This window comes from Colias philodice, chromosome 6, assembly GCF_061535455.1.
Source record: "Colias philodice isolate Cphi_HAF_F1 chromosome 6, ilColPhil1 Martin Lab GWU primary, whole genome shotgun sequence".
In the NCBI taxonomy this organism is placed as follows: Eukaryota; Metazoa; Arthropoda; class Insecta; order Lepidoptera; family Pieridae; genus Colias; species Colias philodice.
Genome location: NC_143091.1, coordinates 12,013,201 through 12,033,214, shown reverse-complemented (window position 1 = coordinate 12,033,214; position 20,014 = coordinate 12,013,201). Strand labels below are relative to the sequence as shown.

At 34.6% G+C, this 20,014-nt stretch overlaps 1 protein-coding gene across 3 annotated transcripts in view; it reads right to left on the bottom strand.

Annotated features, from left to right (window-relative positions):
- The window catches only part of Nrg (Neuroglian), a 49,963-nt gene that overhangs the window by 26,189 nt on the left and 3,760 nt on the right, over positions 1–20,014 (bottom strand). For all 3 annotated transcript variants that reach the window (XM_089696858.1, XM_089696856.1, XM_089696857.1), the window contains exons 3-4: positions 19,442–19,568; positions 3,413–4,030 (exon numbers count right to left, since the gene is read on the bottom strand). In XM_089696858.1, the coding sequence (XP_089552984.1) occupies positions 3,413–4,030; positions 19,442–19,568 (745 nt within the window). The remainder of the gene's footprint in view (positions 1–3,412; positions 4,031–19,441; positions 19,569–20,014) is intronic.

The window sequence follows — 20,014 nt, the reverse complement described above, 5'->3', positions numbered from 1 at the left end:
AGGTCATGCCCTTTCATTTGATATGCCACTTGGGTATATTCGACAACTTTTATTCCCACTTTTATACCTACATATTATATCCAATAAATGGATGAACCAATTTTGATAAAATATTATGACTTATTGTACTTTACACGTCATGTCTTTCATTAGATACGTCACTTGAGTATATTTGATAAAATTTATTTATTTATTCCCACTTTAACCCCTATATCAAATAAATTGATGAACCGATTTTGATATAATTTGACTTGTTGTTACTGACAGGTCGTCTTTTTTCATTTGATATATCACTTGGGTATAACAGACAGCATTCGTTATTTTCATTCCCACTTTTACCCCTCTACTATATAATAAATGGATGAACCGATTTTGATTAAATACCTATGCCTCATTATACTTCTCACGTCAGGTCATGCCCTTTCATTTGATATGCCACTTAGGTATATTTGACAACTTTTATTGAAACTTTTATCCAATAAATGGATGAACCAATTTTGATAAAATATGTCTTATTGTACTTTACACGTCATGTCTTTTATTAGATACGTCACTTGAGTATATTTGATAAAATTCATTTATTTATTCCCACTTTTACCCCTATATCAAATAAATGGATGAACCGATTTTGATAAAATTTGACTAATTGTTTCTGACATGTCGTCTATTTTCATTTGATATATCACTTGGGTATAACCTACAACCTACATTAACAACTAACATTCGTTTTTTTCATTCCCACTTACCCCTAAATAATATAATAAACAACTAATGTAACAAAAAAACGCATCTAATTCGTATTACCCGTTAGCGAGCTACGGTGGCACAGACAGACACGCAATACACACATAGCGGACATAACACCCCTCTTTTTGCGTCGGGGGTTAAAAATATAATACCTACGACATAATTTCAAAGACCTTTTATATAGAAAATTTACCTAGAAGTAACCATAATGCTATTCGTGCAGGTTTTAGACTTATGAGCAAAAATCTAAATAAAGTTCCTTTGACCCCCCTACTACCCCCTCAGCATAACCCCCCCCTGTAAATTCATGTAAATTCATGTAAATTCATGTATAGAATGCCTTAGCAAATGTTCGCTGTGATTACTTAAATGGTCATAACTTTTTTATTTATGAACCGATTGACATGAAATAAACACTAAATGTTAAATGAAGCTTACCACAATATATTAGTGAAAACCGCATTTAAATCGGATAAGCCGTTTCTGAGATTAGCGTGTTCAAACATACAGACAAACAGACAAACCGACAAACAGACAAACAGACAAACAGACAAACAGACAAAAATTTTTTTAACGACAGTTTTGGGTGTGGGATCGATTTAGTAATAACCCCTGCTAATTTTTTTTTACATATTTTCATTGTACAGACACCACTTTTCTAGAATTTTATTATATGTATTGATATGTATTAAGGGAAGCAGAGAAATGGTATTACAACAGTATTTTAATTTAATTTTATAGATGATGAAATGGTATTACAACGTTGTATGTATTACTAAAAACAAAGCACTGAATTTTCGTCGACATTTTAACACATAAGTTATTCGTGTTTTAACATCAATTATGTTTGGGGATCTCAAGTTATATTCCAAGAAATAAAAAGAAACGAGCAGCAAAGTTGTAAAACATTTTAGGAAGTTTTATGGCAGTTTCCACTAAGCTAAGTTTAGGTTGCTTATCACGCCAATTTTTTAAATTGGTTTGAAAAAAAGGTAGCGCAAAATATTCCTTGTTGGGAAAAATTATAATTGTAGAACTGTAGAAGTTCAAACTCAGACGACGTTGAGGTACGGTAAGCAAAAAGTAAACTATGAATAAAAAGTATGTTTTCCTAAGCCTCGTTAAATGCCTTTATTTCAACTCCATATCGTAAACGTTCTCAGCACGAGTGGTCTCAAAGCTCATAAACTCACGAGTGCCACGCCGTTTCTGCATCTCGTATTTCCAGTTAACTTTTCATAAATTTTAGAAAATTTTAATGTTTCTCTACTAAAGTTTTACTTTGTTAGATTTCTAAGTTAAGCTTGTTTATATGAGTCACGCAGGACTCGTAAATTGGAGTAGGTATGACTCATACGCTGAGAACGTTTTAGGATACATAAGAAAAAACAAGAAATAAGAGCTTATAGCAAGGATCCAAAATAAGGATCCCTTAGAATAAGATTTAGGAAGGTTAAGGTTAAACGAACTTTTCAACTATTTTTTTAAGAAAGTTACTATGTGTGCTTCACTAAAATTTAATTCATTTTAGTTTCCAAAATCTAAGTGTTATATATGTATATTGAATCGTCACCAAAGCCACAAAAACAAATCCTCCTAACGGGTAAATGAAATCACAGTCCCAATTAACGTCAAGCGATGACATGCTATGAATCACACCATTATTAATAATCCTATCTCAAGGCTCGCATATCTGGAGCACAGGAAGATCATACAATACATACATACATAGCTGACGCATCGCAATCAGGCGCCAGCGTCAAGTGCACGTCTGATTTATACCCGATGCATGAAGGAGGGTAATGTTTGCTGTAGTATGTCAAGAGGACCTAGTTGGCACACTGTTTGTGACGTCTGCCAAATTATTGGCTCGTAATGTTAGGGTAGATGACCTGGTGAGCGCGTGAGATAGTGAAGCACCCTTAGTGAGTAGGTTAGAGCCATGAATTCTGGATGAAACTGGGGCATTATTAGAGCAATAAATAACTTTGTTTAGTTTCTTTCTTGGTCTGGAATTATTTTCAGAATATTACTGCATTGTTTGTACAATAAATGAGCGAGAAGTAGGTAAATTTAAGGAGCATCATCTTATAGTTTACGAATATATCAATTACCTTATAAACATTATTAAACATATAATTCAAGTACTATAAGTTTAGCTTTAAACAAATTCACAAAGGAAAAGCTTCTTGGACAATTAATTTCCAAGTCATAATCGTTAACATCATAATATCAAGTGAATCAAAACAATAATGAACATCTGCAATTCTGTGTCAAGAGCGACCCATTTGGCTGCTGTGCCAAATTTGTTAGATCGTTAATTTCAACTTGCTTTTGACATTAATACTACAGAGCATAATATAATACTGTTAGATAACATGTGACCTGTACAAACATCTGCTTTCAGATCATTTATTCTATTATTCTTTCATGTAACTTAATATTTGAAATACATACACTTAAAAAAAGTCGTACTGGTTATAATTATTTATGTTCTACTAATGTAGCAAACCATAATTAAAAATGCTAATTGGATTGCTCATTAAATTATTTTCCGCGTATAAAAATCCTCGAAAATCCTTGCTGCTACTTCGCTACATAATTATGAAATTCTGAACGAGTTCTCTTAACCTATTTCAAAGTAAAACAATTAAAATATACTCACGTTCCGCCATAGATGCAGTACAGTTCGACTTTCTTGCCTCTCCACGCTTTTTCCACTCTCCTGGTCGTGTATTGGCGAACTGGTTCATGTTTGTTGAGGGTTGGCGAGATTCCCGTTTGCTGCACTTGAAGATACACCTTGTTACCTAGCTTGTATTCGTTTCTGAACACCGATTTAGCCGCACAAGTGTACGCGTAGTCCACGCTCGCGTCGTTCCGCGTCACGTTCGAGAACCACAAGTTGCCTTCGGGATCTAGGGTCATTCGCGAGTTATTGATCGTCTTCAGCTGGCCTTGTTCCCCTTGCAACATCCAATACACGTTCGGGCTCGGATGACCATCTGGCGGGTTACACGTGAGTTTGAACGGTAAACCCTCTTGAGCTGTGATCATCGTTTGCGGGCCGTCGGTGTCTTTGAACGAATTGAGCTCAGCTTTCCGTACGAATACGGAATTGGATGTCGCCGTACCCCATTCATTGTACGCAAAACATTGGTACTGCCCGAGATCTTCATCTCTGGGCTTGCTGACAACCAAGGTACCGCGTCCAGGTTGCTGTGAGATTCGATTGTCGTAACTCGTGTATTCGAACGGCTTTCCATTCTTAATCCATCGGTACCTGTTGGACAAAAATAACTCACTTAGTGTATGATGTAAGGACAATAAAGTTTAATGTACACTAATACGAATGAGGAGCTAGATGCGTGGGTGGTCAAATTGAAATTAACTTTTAATTATGTCAATGGAGTTTAATGCTGGAAATAGACACAATAGAAGAGATACAGTAATTGACATGAATGACGCGTATCGTAATCTTATACGACGATAATGTAATTGAATAGCTTAGTTAAATTGTAATAAATGTGTAAATTTACATGAAATTTTAACTAAAATTGTTACAAGTACATGCCTCTATTGGCTTATGTTTGGGTGCGCCTCTGCGTGTCGTGAGTAAATTATGAAAAATAAACATGACATAATATTTCCGACAGCCCGTTCGCGTTGACTCAATCAAGGCTGATTCACGAATAAATTATTGCATCTCTATCTGTGCCTTAAGAGACCGTTTATGATTCAAACTTATTATTTACTCGAAGCTTTAAAAGTTTCATATTTTTTACCATAACCAGGCCGCAGTATTGTAAGTAAAGTAATAGGCCAAGATTAAATACAGCTGAGAAACTAATTTTGCCTCGACACTACAAAGGACTACTTAACAGCCTCTCTCTTGACCGCTTTGCATATCACTTAGCCAGGTCAGGTCAGGATGCATTTTATGGGGAATAAAAATAAACAGAGAAGCTTTCTAAAGTTTCTGTAAAAATCAACAATTTATGCTTCCTTAAAGCGGATTGTAAGCTTTAATCATGCTTTAATCCACAAATTTACAACTTTTTGGCAATCGAACCTTATGCCGTGTTAGTAATAGGTTGTAAACCTAGGAATTTTAAAAACTAGATAAAATGGGTTATATATTTTCTACAAAAAGCTAAATCTTGTTCAGATCACGAACTTATATACGTTTCATTTACAATATCAGCTATTGTAAACTAAAAATCTAATGTGACCCGGTCTGAGACTTTCGACCTAGAAATACAGCCTTTACCCGATAAGCCGCTAATGCTCTAGTAATTATTCTTACGTTATTAGCGACGCAAGTCACATACGCCACTGTGGCATTTAATTAACTAATGTACTCGTCCTATGGCGTTCTATTGACCTGATAGAATTTGAAGGCCAATTGTTTCAGGTCAACTAAAAGCTTTCATAAAACATAACTTGTACCTCTGAGTGTTTTCTAATGTTTTCAATCATGGCATATCGTAAGGTTGTTTACACTGGTTATTTTTTAGCGTGCTCCTCTTCATAGCATCATTAAGAATGTCACGCGATGTCTAAGACGATGCATGAAGGTTACGCAAGGTTTTTATTAAGACAATAACATAACATTATAATGGAGTACCTAATGAAGATATTAGTTAAGACATTATATACGCGTTATTTTATTAGATCTTCTGATAGATACGAGCTTTTTAGATCAATTTGTTCACAATAACGAAGTCTAATAGAACACGTGTCTGAAATAAAATCGCGTAAGGAACGTATTATGGTTCGAGCAACTAGATATGCATACTAATAGATTGTCGAGGACGCATACAATAATTCCATTTTAATAAACTTCCACTTAGTGACAGATGCTATTGATAAGCTATGAACGAAATATACTTACAATTACATATACATATAATTTTAACACATACCGACGAATAATTGAAATTATGGAACAAATAGAAGTGTGTAATTAAATCGTAATTTATATTTACCACTCTTATTCTCACAGATAGTGAAACAGGAGCATATACATTTTTGGTTATATGTTACAGTTGTTCGACAGTGAACCACAGTTCTTTGTGCTACCTAGTCAATATAAAAATCTCCGTACTAGACAGAGATAATAAGCTCAACATCAAAAGCATTGTCTGAGTTGCACTACGCGTCGGATACGGTCACTTATCGTTCAAAACGCGAGGAAGTGCGATCGGTAGAAGCCGATTAGTCTCCCCTTACCTGTCCTTATAGCTTGAGGGAGAATGGGAAATATTACAATAATTCTATAACCCTAATAAGATATACGGTATGAGCTTTGTAAAGCGCAGAGCCGTAGGGAATAGTACATCACGAATGCAATTTTTATGATGAATGATGGTGTTTTGCTGTGGGGAAGTTTAAAAACAATTTGACTTGTCCGTCAAGTTGTTGTATTCCTATAAAGCTGCATATTATTTGTACTATTTTGTATGACAAATATGAGAAAATAACATGTTCGATGTACATAGTGTCGACTTAAACTACTTCTCAATACATATAAGAAAACGTTCGTTTTCACTGTCTCAAATGAAATCATGCCAAACAGTTGCCTACCCAGAAACAAGCACATCAATTCCTGTAATCTCAAGTTAATATCTAAAGATCCTCATATATTTACATTAATAGTATAGGCTACGCTCGCAGCCTCCGTATTCTCGTTCATGAATGGGACCCCCAGAGTACGTCACAGGCATTAGTATCAGGGGTTGTTCACCTCCATGGCTACAGCGCAAATTCTACACGCTTTAGTGGAAATATTTTTTGCAAAATAAAACGTTATGGCAACTGCAATGAGAAAGCTTAGCACACGCTAAGCTTTCTCGTTTGATATTTTTGCTGTGCATAAACTTGGTTGATGTTTCTGGTGCAGTTAAAAAGTATATTTTAAACTCGAACCCGAAGCGAAGGATTTAAGATTAAAGGTAGGATTATCTTTTTAATTGGATTAAATCCAGAAAACAAGCATAGACCTTTTTTAAATTTGTAATAGAAAACATTTTCCAAAACTGTTTAATTAATCATCCTTTGTTGCCAACGAACACCCTTTCTATACGAATACATGTTCATACTTCTCGAGTTTGTATTACAGAAAATAATATATACGCATATCCAAAACCTGAAATCTCATAATCTCGTGCGTCCAGCTCCAATTTGAAGGGCGAGGAAATGGTGATATTTCCACGATTTCCCTGGTTGCGTGCGGAAGGCAATCTCACGGCGGATATACATTCTCGTCACCTGATAGAGCTTAGCTACACGAATAAGGAACATTTATTCTTTGTCGTACTGATATGGGATAGGCTTTGATACGTTTGATTTTATGCGGAATATATTATATTATTTACTTTGTGTAGTTGGAAGTATGAACAAAGATGTCTTTTGGTATGAAATTCAATTTTAATGCGAATGTTAAAATTGTGACTGACCTTCAAAGGCCACATTTAAATGTATGAAATCTTTATAAACTATAAACTTTAATCAACATTCACATCCTTGGTGACACTACTATTAAATTGGTAACAAATGATCATGATGAAAATTACATAACAACGTTTTATAAAAACTGCGCCTACCATAATGCTTTCACGCTATTACCTGGTAACAATAATAACAAAAGGTGTTTCGTTGTTTTGAAACCAGTATGAAGTCAATCATAATTTAAAGTTCGTTCTCTAAATTTTAAATCTTGAAAACGAAATACTTTTTAAATGGGTACTTGAAGTTTTACTGGTACCAAGAGAACTCATAAACCAATCACACATTATAAGGTACCAAACGAGCTGAATATCAAGTGCTTTACAAAAACATAGGAATTAAATAGTGAGACGAAAATGACATCTACCCATTCAACGTTCAATCCAGTCGATCTGTGCATGTTCCATACACGGGCATGGTTTATACAAACAAATATCGAGAGGAAACGATAGTGACTGTAATCCTTGCAAATCGAACGTATTCACACAACGTATGATGTCACTAACCTTGCCTTTTCGGATTCGATCGCCGGCGGTTGCATCTTTATATTATGACGATTGTGACTAAACACGGTCATGGGTGACGTAATGCTTCGATAACTTAGTAAAATTAATAATTGTTTTAATTGCACGCCTCATAAGCGAAGCGTTGAGGTGGGTACTACTGTCACTTCGCGCAAAACATCTGATTTTTCAAACTTAAAATGCATTTATGTATCATACATTGCACTTGTAAGATAATACATACACACACATATTAAGAAAAAACACTATTTTTAACGTTCATGATATTTTTGATGTCATTTTTGTTATTTAAACTAGTTAAAAAACAGTTTAAAAAAGTTCTGTCTTGGACGTCCGTGTGTCTGTATGTGCGGATCCTTTTTCTTGTTAACACGATAGCGACCGAAATACTTTACTAATCGAGTCTTTTTTTTTCTCTTACGCTTGAGTATGCTCAGGAATAGAACCCTTTCATTTTTCAGGGTCTGATTCGATGTGGTTTAATTGTTATTAAATAAACAAAAATAATAATTAATAAATATTTATTAAAAAAAAATTATGAGGCGTGCACTTTTGGATTTTCCAAATTATTTTTTTAATCTTTATACTGTACAAATGGCTAAGTATGAGTGTACTTAAACTACATACGTTCTAAATATTTCGCGACGTGACTCTTAAATATCTTTGTAATGAAACTACACACAATTTTATTGTTTAGAGCTTTTCCCAAATAATTCGTTTATTTTTCTTTTGTTTAGTTTAGCGGTCAAAGTTTAATTCTCTACCTTACATTATAGATAACAGTCGTAATAAATACAGTTACTCATGATTGCATTACTTAACATTTAAAATACTTCATAGCTGCCGAGGTCACAGTACAATACTGTCAGTATTCAATTCAAATTGAATACATAACTAATATTAAGGATTATAAAAGAGGCACCAACTTCTGCTCGGCTTCGCTGTAGGCTCGTAACTACTAGATCTAGTTCGCTGCTAGCTATTCGGAACTTTATCTGCACTAAATTTCATCTCGACTTTTCAGCTGTCCTTACATAATAGACCTACAAACATACATTCACACTTTCGTATTAATAATATGCATCTGTAGCTAGTCGCTTGGACTCCGCCGGGTTAGTTACTCTTTTCAATATTTTAAGAGTTCCTAATGCAAGTAGAGAATAATACAACAAACCGATAATCAGTCATAATCAGAAATCTCGTTCAGCCATTCTGCAGCTGTAAGTGGAGTAACTAACACGACTTTCTCCTATATTTATACCTATAGATATAGATCTAGATAACTTTCAAATCAAGGACACTAATCCTATCAGGCGACCGAGTCATTAACTGCACTGTAACGATCATGCATACGACCTCCTGAATTGGGTCAACGAAAGGCCGAGCTCAATAATATTACGTATTGAACTCTGAATACAGTAATAAGTATTAATGCTGTTACAGTTAGGTCATGGGTTCTATTTATTTATGTCATTGTTAATTTGCAATCTTATAGAAAGACCTAAAATTAACACTTTATTGTTGTCAAACAATTTTGGCACCATGACTTTCTGTATGAGCGTAGTAGATATTCTAGTAAGTAAAATTGTTTGTTCATAAACTAGCATCTGAATTAAACCTTAGCGTATTCTCCGAAACTAACAAAAGTTAAACTTTCAATAGAAGTTCAATAAACTATCATAAGGAATCCACCAACAGTACTCCTAACTCACTACAAATCATTGGGAGAAAATGTGATAAATATGTACTTTTATATTTTAGAGCGATCAATTCCCCTACATCACAAGTTTTTTTTTTTTTTTTTTTTTTATTGCAACCCCGGCAATGGAGCAGGCGACCCACTTGATGGTAGGTGATAGTCGCCGCCCATGACGTTTCACAGCATTAGGGAACGTATTGCCGGTTTTGAGGTGGAAGAAGGCTTTTAAGGTGGGTGTAGGCTTTTTTCTTGAAGCTTCCCATGTCATATTGGTTAGGGAACACGGAAGGTGGTAGTTTGTTCCACAAGAGAGTGGTTCTAGGCAGGAAATGCCGTACAAAACGCACAGTTGTCGAACGCCATGCATCGAGATGGTGACGATGATATTTTTGTTTGTGCCGAGCAGTGCGGTGATGGAACTCTGCAGGTGGCATCAGTTCAAATAGTTCTTCAGAACACTCACCGTTGTAAATGCGATAAAATACACATAGAGACGCAACATTACGCCTCAAAGCCAATGGATCGAGCCGATCGGTGAGCTCGGGAAGGTCGACAATGCGGCAGGCACGACGCTGAAGGCGGTCAAAAGGAAGTAATTGATACTCGGGTGCTCCAGCCCACAAGTGAGAACAGTACTCCATGTGTGGCCGAACTTGTGCCTTGTAAAGTAGCAGGCAAGTTCACATTGAACATTACAACATGCACCATATGAAAGCGTCTAATTGTTCACACGGCGTATGACGCGCTGCTGACATCAGACCGTCGCGTGATCGCGTCAGCCCGTTCCATCTGACGCTATATATAACCCGCGATCATAACGAAACTGTGCCCGCATTGACCACAGGGCTTGAGCAACTCGTAAACAGATACCTTCGAGTCGTAGGGATAAATATTGATTACTGGTCAGGAATTTTTGTCTTTACTCAACAGAGTAACAATTTTTGCAGGACGGACATAATCCATATTGCCAAAAATCCACAAATTATAAAACTACGTTATCTCTTTTGTTTTTATAAATAAATGAACTTTTATTTATTTATTATTTATTTATAAATAAGGTATAAATAGACTTAAAATCACAGTTGTAGTGATCTACATTATAATGGAATGACGCAACTGTAGCAAACAAAGAAAGAATATCAATGGATTTTCTAATTCATAAAAACAAAGAACGCCTAAATTCGAACCAAAAGATCATAGAAGAACATCGATGATAAATCGATTTTATAGGGATAAAAAATAAGCTTTTTATACTAAAAATTATTTCCATACGCAAAATCTATTAATCCACCAGGAATGTTTTATGCTGTATTCATTATATAGCGGTATTGAAAGGCTTGTATTATGTATATGATGAATCATGAAGATGTGTAAGCAGCGTTCTGTTTTCCGAGTTGAATTAGCATTCATGCTTTTATTTATATTTTTATATCAAGTGCGCTTTCAGTCATGGAGAGGATATTCCTGTTTCAACATTGACATGATGCACCGACTATGATATGATTATGTGATAAGTGATTATGTATTAACAGTTGAGATGATTAAGTCGTCTATTCATATTTTTATAAAAGCTCGCGTTGAATAACCCGTACGTTTATCTCTAGGATATTAAGACCCAATTTCACCAATATTTTCTAAATCAGACATTTATTAATCGAGCTTCAAATTAAACATGTATTTTAACATCGTTGTCAACTCTACAGGTCCCAAGAAGGAAATCTAACAGCCGATTATCAAATGGACCATTAACTGAGCGACTCACGAATCATTCATTCGTATTTTAAACCGCCCGAAACAAAATGTCATAGTTGACAATACCATAGTTTCGCACGTTGGGGCTATTTGTTCTAGTTGTATAATAACTGTCATGTTTGGTAATTCGACTAAATTGAAATGTTCTAACACAGTATACAATTTAATAATCATGTAGAAACTTTTACGTTTGCTGGTTTATATGTCAAACGATTTGGTCGTTACCATGGTTACAAATGTTTGATGTTATTTGGAGATTGTTTTGTTGTAATTTTTCTTGTGTTATTTTAATTTTATTTTGAGTTGAATAAATACAATAATGTTGAAGAAAAATCGCGGTTCAATTTCACTTGGTCGAAGGTAAACTGGATCTGGTTGAAATTACGAAAAAAAATTCGGAGTCCGAAGGAAAGTGCGAGAGATCTCATACTAGAAGAGCAATTAAAACAAGAAAAATAAAGACGAAGCAGCAAGATACATTTAAAGTAAATTAATAGTAAATTCTTGTTTGTAATAACCTAGTATCTAGTTGTTATAACCTATTTATTGAATGATGTTGATAGGTACAATCTAAGGGTACAATAAAAATGTTTTATAAAAACACAAGTTTTATTTATTTAGGTAACATGAAAAATTACATATTTCTATAACAATGTCACATTTAAATTAAATTAGGATCATCATCATCGTCAGCCCATATACTTTCTCACTGCTGGAACATGGGATTGGTAGTGCTAACTTAAACTTAAACACGGTAAGGGATCAGGTCATTATCCACCACGCTATCTTATGATATGTCGGTTTCCTCACAATGTTTTTCACCACTGAGCCATCACTGCACTGCACTACAATAAGCAGTTGGTCTGTAGGTGAAACTGATAGATTCCTAAAACAGAATTTAAAATTTAGATAAGTACATTTCATAATCATGAGGAGGCCTGAGCCTTACCTGAGTAGTGGTGAAGTTTACATTTTAAGTACCTATATTGGTATTCAATACTAGATTTGACATGACTCACAGGATTATTATGGTTTAATTGAAAATAATACAGTATGTAGGAAGGAACCTTTATGCACATAAATATAAATATTACCTCACGAGATAGTTTTACTTACAGATCCGACGGTTATTCGAGTTTATCTTCAATTAATTGCAATACTTCCAAAACCGTTTGTTTTGATAAACGAAATCTTGTACTAAAATCAACATCATCATATTCTTCGAAACAATGACGACGTCTTTATAAATTCTGGGCCGTCGCGGTCGCACTATATAATCCAAATTATACAAATCATCCAACACATCTTCATTTTCAAAAATAAAATAGTATGCAGAGTCCATCTTGACAGCAAGAAAACTTCAAATCATTTTTTCTAATCGCTTGTTAAAAATTTAAAGAGCCTCTATGCCACGGGTTAAATATAATGCCGTGTTAAGGAAACTAATCCTCGATTAGGTCATGGTGGGACACTCCCTTACATTGATGTCCCGTTAAAAGAGTTAACAGCGTGTTAAACTAACTAACAGAGCTTGATGAAACTGGGCCTAAATGTAATTGGACGTATTTATGCAAAAAGGGACCAACCCACATCTTTTGCGAAATTGAGTTAAGTACACAGATAGTGTTAAAAAAACGTTTTCTACCTTCTCAAAAAATTTGGTAGAGCTTTGATAACTGTAAGTACAGTTTTTTACATGTCAGTTGCGGAACCAACCCAATTTCGCCAACTTTCATTATGCAAGATGGAACCAAAATTGGTTGGTTCTATTTTATCACAAAAAGCTTCATTAGTTTTCAAGGTAACCAGAACCAACTGACTTTGGTTCTTGTTTGCATAATTAAATTTCTCGGCCTTTAAGTATGCAAGGGGCTTAGTTCTATGTTGAATTTGATTAATATGTTCTATTTTTTTTAACTTTAATCATGTTTTTATTATAAAAAGCACTAAATAAGAATTTTCAAAATGATTTACTACAATTTTACAAAAAAAAATGTATCTACTTAAAAGTAAACATCTATTACTTCAAAATCGGGAGTCGCGGAAAAGCCATTGGTATCATCTTCTACAATATCTTTGGTCTTTATTTTTATTTAATTTTTTTGTAAAAAAATTGAGCGTTGTTCGGAATGAGATGCAAAAAAACTTTTTAAATCCGGTAATTTCTCCTCGGGAGTACGTATGGTTGTGGGCCAGAGCAAGCAGAGCCCCGCAGGAGTTATTTCAGAATATTAAACGCTCAACACCATTTTTTAATCTTTCCGTGATCCAAATCAAACTAACGAGGATGCTTAAAGCATTCATGATTGACCATCCAACAGTAAAACAAATCAGTCATAATTTTTTTTGTGTCTGGTCACAGTTTTTTATCCAAAGCTACCGATTTTGGCCGATTGAGTACTGAGTACAGGAGCTCAATAAAACAAAGACTGTTTATATCCTGGAAAACTACATATAAATCATTAAATATGTAAAAAGACTTAAACAAAAGACTCTGTCTTCACAAATCTCTTCTAAATAAAAAGAAAACATAATGAATCATCACTATCATGAAGGCAGATGAAAGCAGAAGATGGGTCTACTGTATCTTAGTTAGATACAAAAGTAGTGTCATTAAAGTGAAACAAATATATGTATTTTGATATTATTACAAAATTATCGTGACCTTCGTGTCCTTAATCCATGTTATTTGGAGTCGGTTTAACACGGTTTATTTTTCTATTCTCCTGACAAACATCAGGGCATATTTTACTCATTTTTCTTTTTTAATATAACTTTGCACACTTACACCTCTTTCCCTTGGCCTTCCTCTTGTTCTGCATCCATCAACATTCATATCCATCACTTTCTAAGTCATATGCGTGTCATCTATCCTCACCACATGTCCATACAAAGACAGACAATTCCCTTTCAATCTTTCTGTAATAAAACCAGTTTAAATATTCTTTTTATATATTCATTCCTTACTTCATCCATTCTTGTCAACCCACACATCCATATCAACATTCTCATCTGCGCTAAATGCAATCGTTTTTCTTCCATCTTTTTCACTGCCCAGCTTTCAAATCCATACAGTACGACAAGTCTAATCAAGGATTTTTATATATTTCCTGTTAACTTTAAGGGCATACGTAAGTTGCAATTATTAGTTCCAGCGAACTGTCGCTGCTTTATTTAGCCTGTTTTGACCGGATGCTTAACTTTTTTCTTTAATTATGGCAACAATAAAAACCAAAATAATTTTGCTATAAAGAACCAACCCACAAAAGTGTTTTTTTGCAAGACAGAACCGGGCGGTTTTTCAAGGATTATTTTGTTAAAATTTAATAAATATCCATGTATCTGGTATCCCTAGATAGGATTCGATATGATACACACGCCTAACAACTTTTTTCCCCCAAATTTTACAACATATAGTTTTTGCAAACGATTTTCACAAAAACCTCATTTTCTCGAAATTGATTCGGTGTGGGTTGGTCCCTTTTTGCATAAATACGTCCAATTAATATGTGCTCCAAAAGGGGATAAATTTAATCTCACGGTATGGGTGCGAAAAATCCATTTAATCGCGAATCAATATTGATTTATGCGATTAAACCGCGCTCTCACACATCCACGCAATAACTAACACTCTGCATTAACAAATCAAAGCTAGGAAACTTAGCCCTGCACAGAACAAAACGCAAATATTTCAAAGGCACCAACAATAGACGAGGAAACAAAGTTTAGGGTGTTTCGTGGGTTGTGGTAGAATAGAGCCGTGCTTTTACAAACCGCACATTATGTATAAGAACACGCGAACGAAAAAACACAAAGAACACAATGGATGCGGATTCAAGGAAGACCGCGCGATTGCAAACCGGAATATTATTGTCCCTTTGTTGGTTGGTTTATTTTTATAGCGGCATTGGTTGGTATCGAAAAATTGCATAACGAATATGGAAACTTTTATGTATAGTAATATAATATTGTAATACTGTGGTAATATCGAGTTTATTTAAAAGAAGATACATATTTATATAATATTATTCTCGATATAGAAACTTTGGCAAATATAAACTCGTCACAGGAAGAAATTTAACGCATGAGTATGCGTAATTAGAAGTACATAATAAAAGGTTCATCCAACATTAAACGTTAACGATACATTCTTCGTCATATACAATCTTCACGTTTCCTGTATAACCAGTATTGCAAATGTAATTGATTTCATTCACACACAATATCTCAAACTGGTATTTATTCCTAATCTGGTCTAGCCGTCACGGCTTATCCGTTAATTTCAAAAGGGTTCTTCGCATTTGCACCTACTGAATACACGTTTTGGCGGGCAATATTTTTTAACAAAACGTCAATATTATAATATTTTAAGCTCTCACATGTGAATATTTTGTTTTCAATATCAACGTTTTCGCACACGCTCTTCAGCAAAACAAATATCGCATATCATAGTCACGTCTCCGATTATTATTTAAGATGTGCGTCACGTATCAGATGTTATGGAAGAGATATAGCAGCATATAGTTCTAATATGATTCAATCAATTTAATACTAACTTATTAACTTGAAATGGAAGCAGCTGCATTTAGCTAATACGATTTCTATTCAATAATGATTTCACAACACACTTGAAATGCTTGAATTTTCCAATCAGAGCGATCAAAAATTTACGATCTTGGTACACAAAAAGTAACGTGCACTGCGGTTAGCTTTCTGATACGAGCCAAAACAAATCAAACGACTATTCTTCCATGTTTTCCAAAACTTCAATTTCGTGTATCGCAAACGCAATACAGCAGCCGTATCGTAATAGTACCATTTCCCTCGTAAATCACGTCTTTTTTCGAGATCTCAACCCGTCTGTAGAGCCCTTTACTCGCACGAGCACTCTCCACATATTGCGTTCGTTATACCATAACGAGAGCTCGATAGCTACCGAAACTGTATACTCCAAATGCTATTTTACAATTTTTATTAACCGTGCTCCAATTTTGATAATGCTATGACTAAGACTAGCAAATGTGGTTTAAAGCACGTATTGGTTAGGACACGATAAGAATTGATTGCCTAATAAAGGAGTAATGCAAACAAACTGTTTATTAATGTATTGTAAGAATTCAATTGATGAATAGGTACGTAATATTCTGATACATAATATAGAAGTATTGACATACTCTTAACCAGTAAAAGTTACAGGAGCATGTTCCAACACAGTGGTCACTCCCGAGGTCTGAACGCAAGCACTAAGGTAACTTACACTAACTATGCCTTGACCCAGTCCTAGATGGATCTGGTTTCTACAGACGAGCCAAACGGATACTAGACACGAGAACCAAGGCGAATGCCGATTGTATAGACGGCTTTTCAATTAACTTCGAGAAAAGTTAAGGCTATGTAAGCTTGCGCATCTATTTCTATTCATTATTCAACTTTATACTTCGTCATGATTGAATTTCATCTTTGTACTCTACATAATACATATTGATTAATTAAAAAATTAATAACCAATAAAATGCGCGAATATGATTAGAACATCAAAAAATCTGCAGGAAATTGATTAACGGTATCTACGTGTACGCTTAAAAATTCTAAAGAATAACGGCTTTTTATCCAAATTTTATGAATTTCTAATACCGACTCTTCAAATAGTCAGCATAAGTTCCCTTAATTTATAATTTACTGCATATCATATCGTCAAATTGAACTGTACTATTTATAGGTGTTATATTTTCACGTCTTTTCCCTCTACTGTATTTACGTTTAGTCAATCCGCATCAAGATGTGACATCTCAAAAATCGGAAAGATTACCCTGATCAAATTCGGCAAGGCACTTCCAATTATGGAGGGTTGTTTTTCCGGACGGCGAACGAGATTGAAGCGAAATTTTCAGTATGTAATCGATACGTATGTTTGTACAACTAATGGGCTGAGTGCATTGACCCCGCGCTCGTAGTTGCATTATAGATTGTTGAAAGAAATATAATGTAACGGAATATTGTGAGAGTTCATAAATTATCGCGACGGGCTATAAATTATTGATTTTGTAATGAATGCTCCTTTTTCACTTGAATGTGTTAAACGTAGTAGCAGAGGTTATCTGTAATATCGATCGTTTTAGGTTGAAAACCTTTAGTAATTAGAAGTACCACTATAGTATTATCGTCGTAGTCGTATCATAAAAATGATGGTCTTCGTTTACTTAGTGTATTTTCAGAACTCAGAACCACATTATTCTCCAACTTACCAATAACTTTTTATTCGCTTTTCTGCAAAAACTGTTTATTCCATAACTTCTACAAGTAAACCCATTAAATCTCCCGCAATGCTCCTAGAAGTTTTTATTTGATTGCCAATAGCAAAACTATATTTCATCTTATTTGCCCTGCGGACGCCTTTCATCGCTCCACTCCATCATTTACTTGAGAAACCATTAAAAACCGACAATTCGAAGAAGCAATTGCACTAATGGTTATAGTTTGTTGTGAATGAAAATGTTTCTTTCAACTTTGATTTATTTTTTGTCAATTTCATGTGCAAGTAAACATCTAGAGAACTGATTAGTTCATGGTAGGACCATTTGCCCAATACGAACTTCACAGAATAATTAAATAGCTTATTTACAATAACAAAAACGATTTCAAATTAGTTGCTAGATTATAGGCCAGCAGCTATAACAATTAAAAAATAATTTGGAAAATCCAAAAGTGCACGCCTCATAATTTTTTTTTAATAAATATTTATTAATTATTATTTTTGTTTATTTAATAACAATTAAACCACATCGAATCAGACCCTGAAAAATGAAAGGGTTCTATTCCTGAGCATACTCAAGCGTAAGAGAAAAAAAAAGACTCGATTAGTAAAGTATTTCGGTCGCTATCGTGTTAACAAGAAAAAGGATCCGCACATACAGACACACGGACGTCCAAGACAGAACTTTTTTAAACTGTTTTTTAACTAGTTTAAATAACAAAAATGACATCAAAAATATCATGAACGTTAAAAATAGTGTTTTTTCTTAATATGTGTGTGTATGTATTATCTTACAAGTGCAATGTATGATACATAAAGACATTTTAAGTTTGAAAAATCAGATGTTTTGCGCGAAGTGACAGTAGTACCCACCTCAACGCTTCGCTTATGAGGCGTGCAATTACTGTGTGACTTTTTTGTTGTTTACTAAAGTAATTTCCTATATTGAACCAATTCAATTCATTGGCAAACAAAGTGTGAACAAAGTTACACTGTGAACAAAGAGCACATATCTCATTAAAACCCTGCTAGCTCTCTAGCGTGTAGCGACCCAGCGACACACTTTGGAGCTATAACTTTTATAGCCTTTGGTTTGGACTATTGCTATACTGTATGTTTGTATGTAATACTATGTTTGATGTTGCCCTATGCACACAATGTAGGTATGTACGTAATAGTTCGGATCAACTGTCCGTCAAAAATTGTTAAAATAACCAAACGGAAAGTGATGAGGCAAATGAGGAAAAAATAGGTAAATTACGTTTAATTCGTTTATATCTGAAGTTCTGAACACTGATTCTTTTCATCATAGTAATTTCGAAACATTATAAAACTCTTAATATTCATATTCAAGATCGATACATACTATGCGTATTTCACTGTTACCATATAAAATAACAACAAATCTTGTCCAATCGGCGGTTAGCATAACTGCGGTTTTCCTCTGGCCACAGTAGTTTTAGATTTATTTTACTTCATTATAGTCCACAATCGGATAAAAGTGTGCAATTTCCAGCATAACTAGTCTACTATCTGATAAAAGTGTTTGCGAAAAACTTTAATAATTTTCTTTTGTGAACGGATTTATACGAAAGTTACATAAATTATAAAATATGACTTATGAGTTCAGCAAACTTTTTTAATTAAATTAATTCAAAAAGTTACGTAGAAGGTAGATAGTGCTCTATTTATTTACTATTTTTACATAGAATGCATTAGGTTAAAATTAATAAAACATGGTACTATGTGGCCCTATATACCTTTCCATCCCCTTCTTTTTTTCGTCAAAGAGTAAGAAACGTAAATATATCCATCCTCACCAACCTATTATGTTGCCTAACAGAGACTGCTGTGCAATAAGGCCGCCTTTTGTGCAAAATATTCGTACCTAATAATTTTTTATAAGACTTCTACTGTTCTGTACATCAAATTATTATAAATAAATAAATGATCACTCACTTAGGCGCCGGCTCTCCCTCCGCCTCGCACTCGATGATGAACGGCTTGTCCACCTCGCCGGGCTGCGCCACTTGGAACAGCAGCTCTTCCACCGTCGGCTGCTTCACTATCCGCGGCGGTGACGTCACTACAGACCACATGGTGTGGGTTAGACACGGGTTATTATAGTTGGAATTAGTATGTAACTACGTAGTGAAGACTAATTGGGAATGGGATCGGAGTAAGAACGAAAGCACGGATAGACTACGGGATATTTAAATTAACCTATGTTTAAGGTGTTGTATATCGGTTATCAACTGAATATATACAAAAGTTATTTCTAGACCTCAAGAATCGATTACGATTATAATAATAAGACAGATTATTGTCTATACTGTCTCTAATCCTAGAAGAAAATAAGCCTTTTAAATCATAGTTTCTAAATTTATGATATACTAGCTTTCCGCCTGCGGCTTCGCCCGCGTTTTCAAAAAAAAACCCGCATAGTTCCCGTTCCCGTGGGATTTCCGGGATAAAACCTAGCCTATGTCACTCAGAAATGATGTAGCTTTCCAACAGTGAAAGAATTTTTCA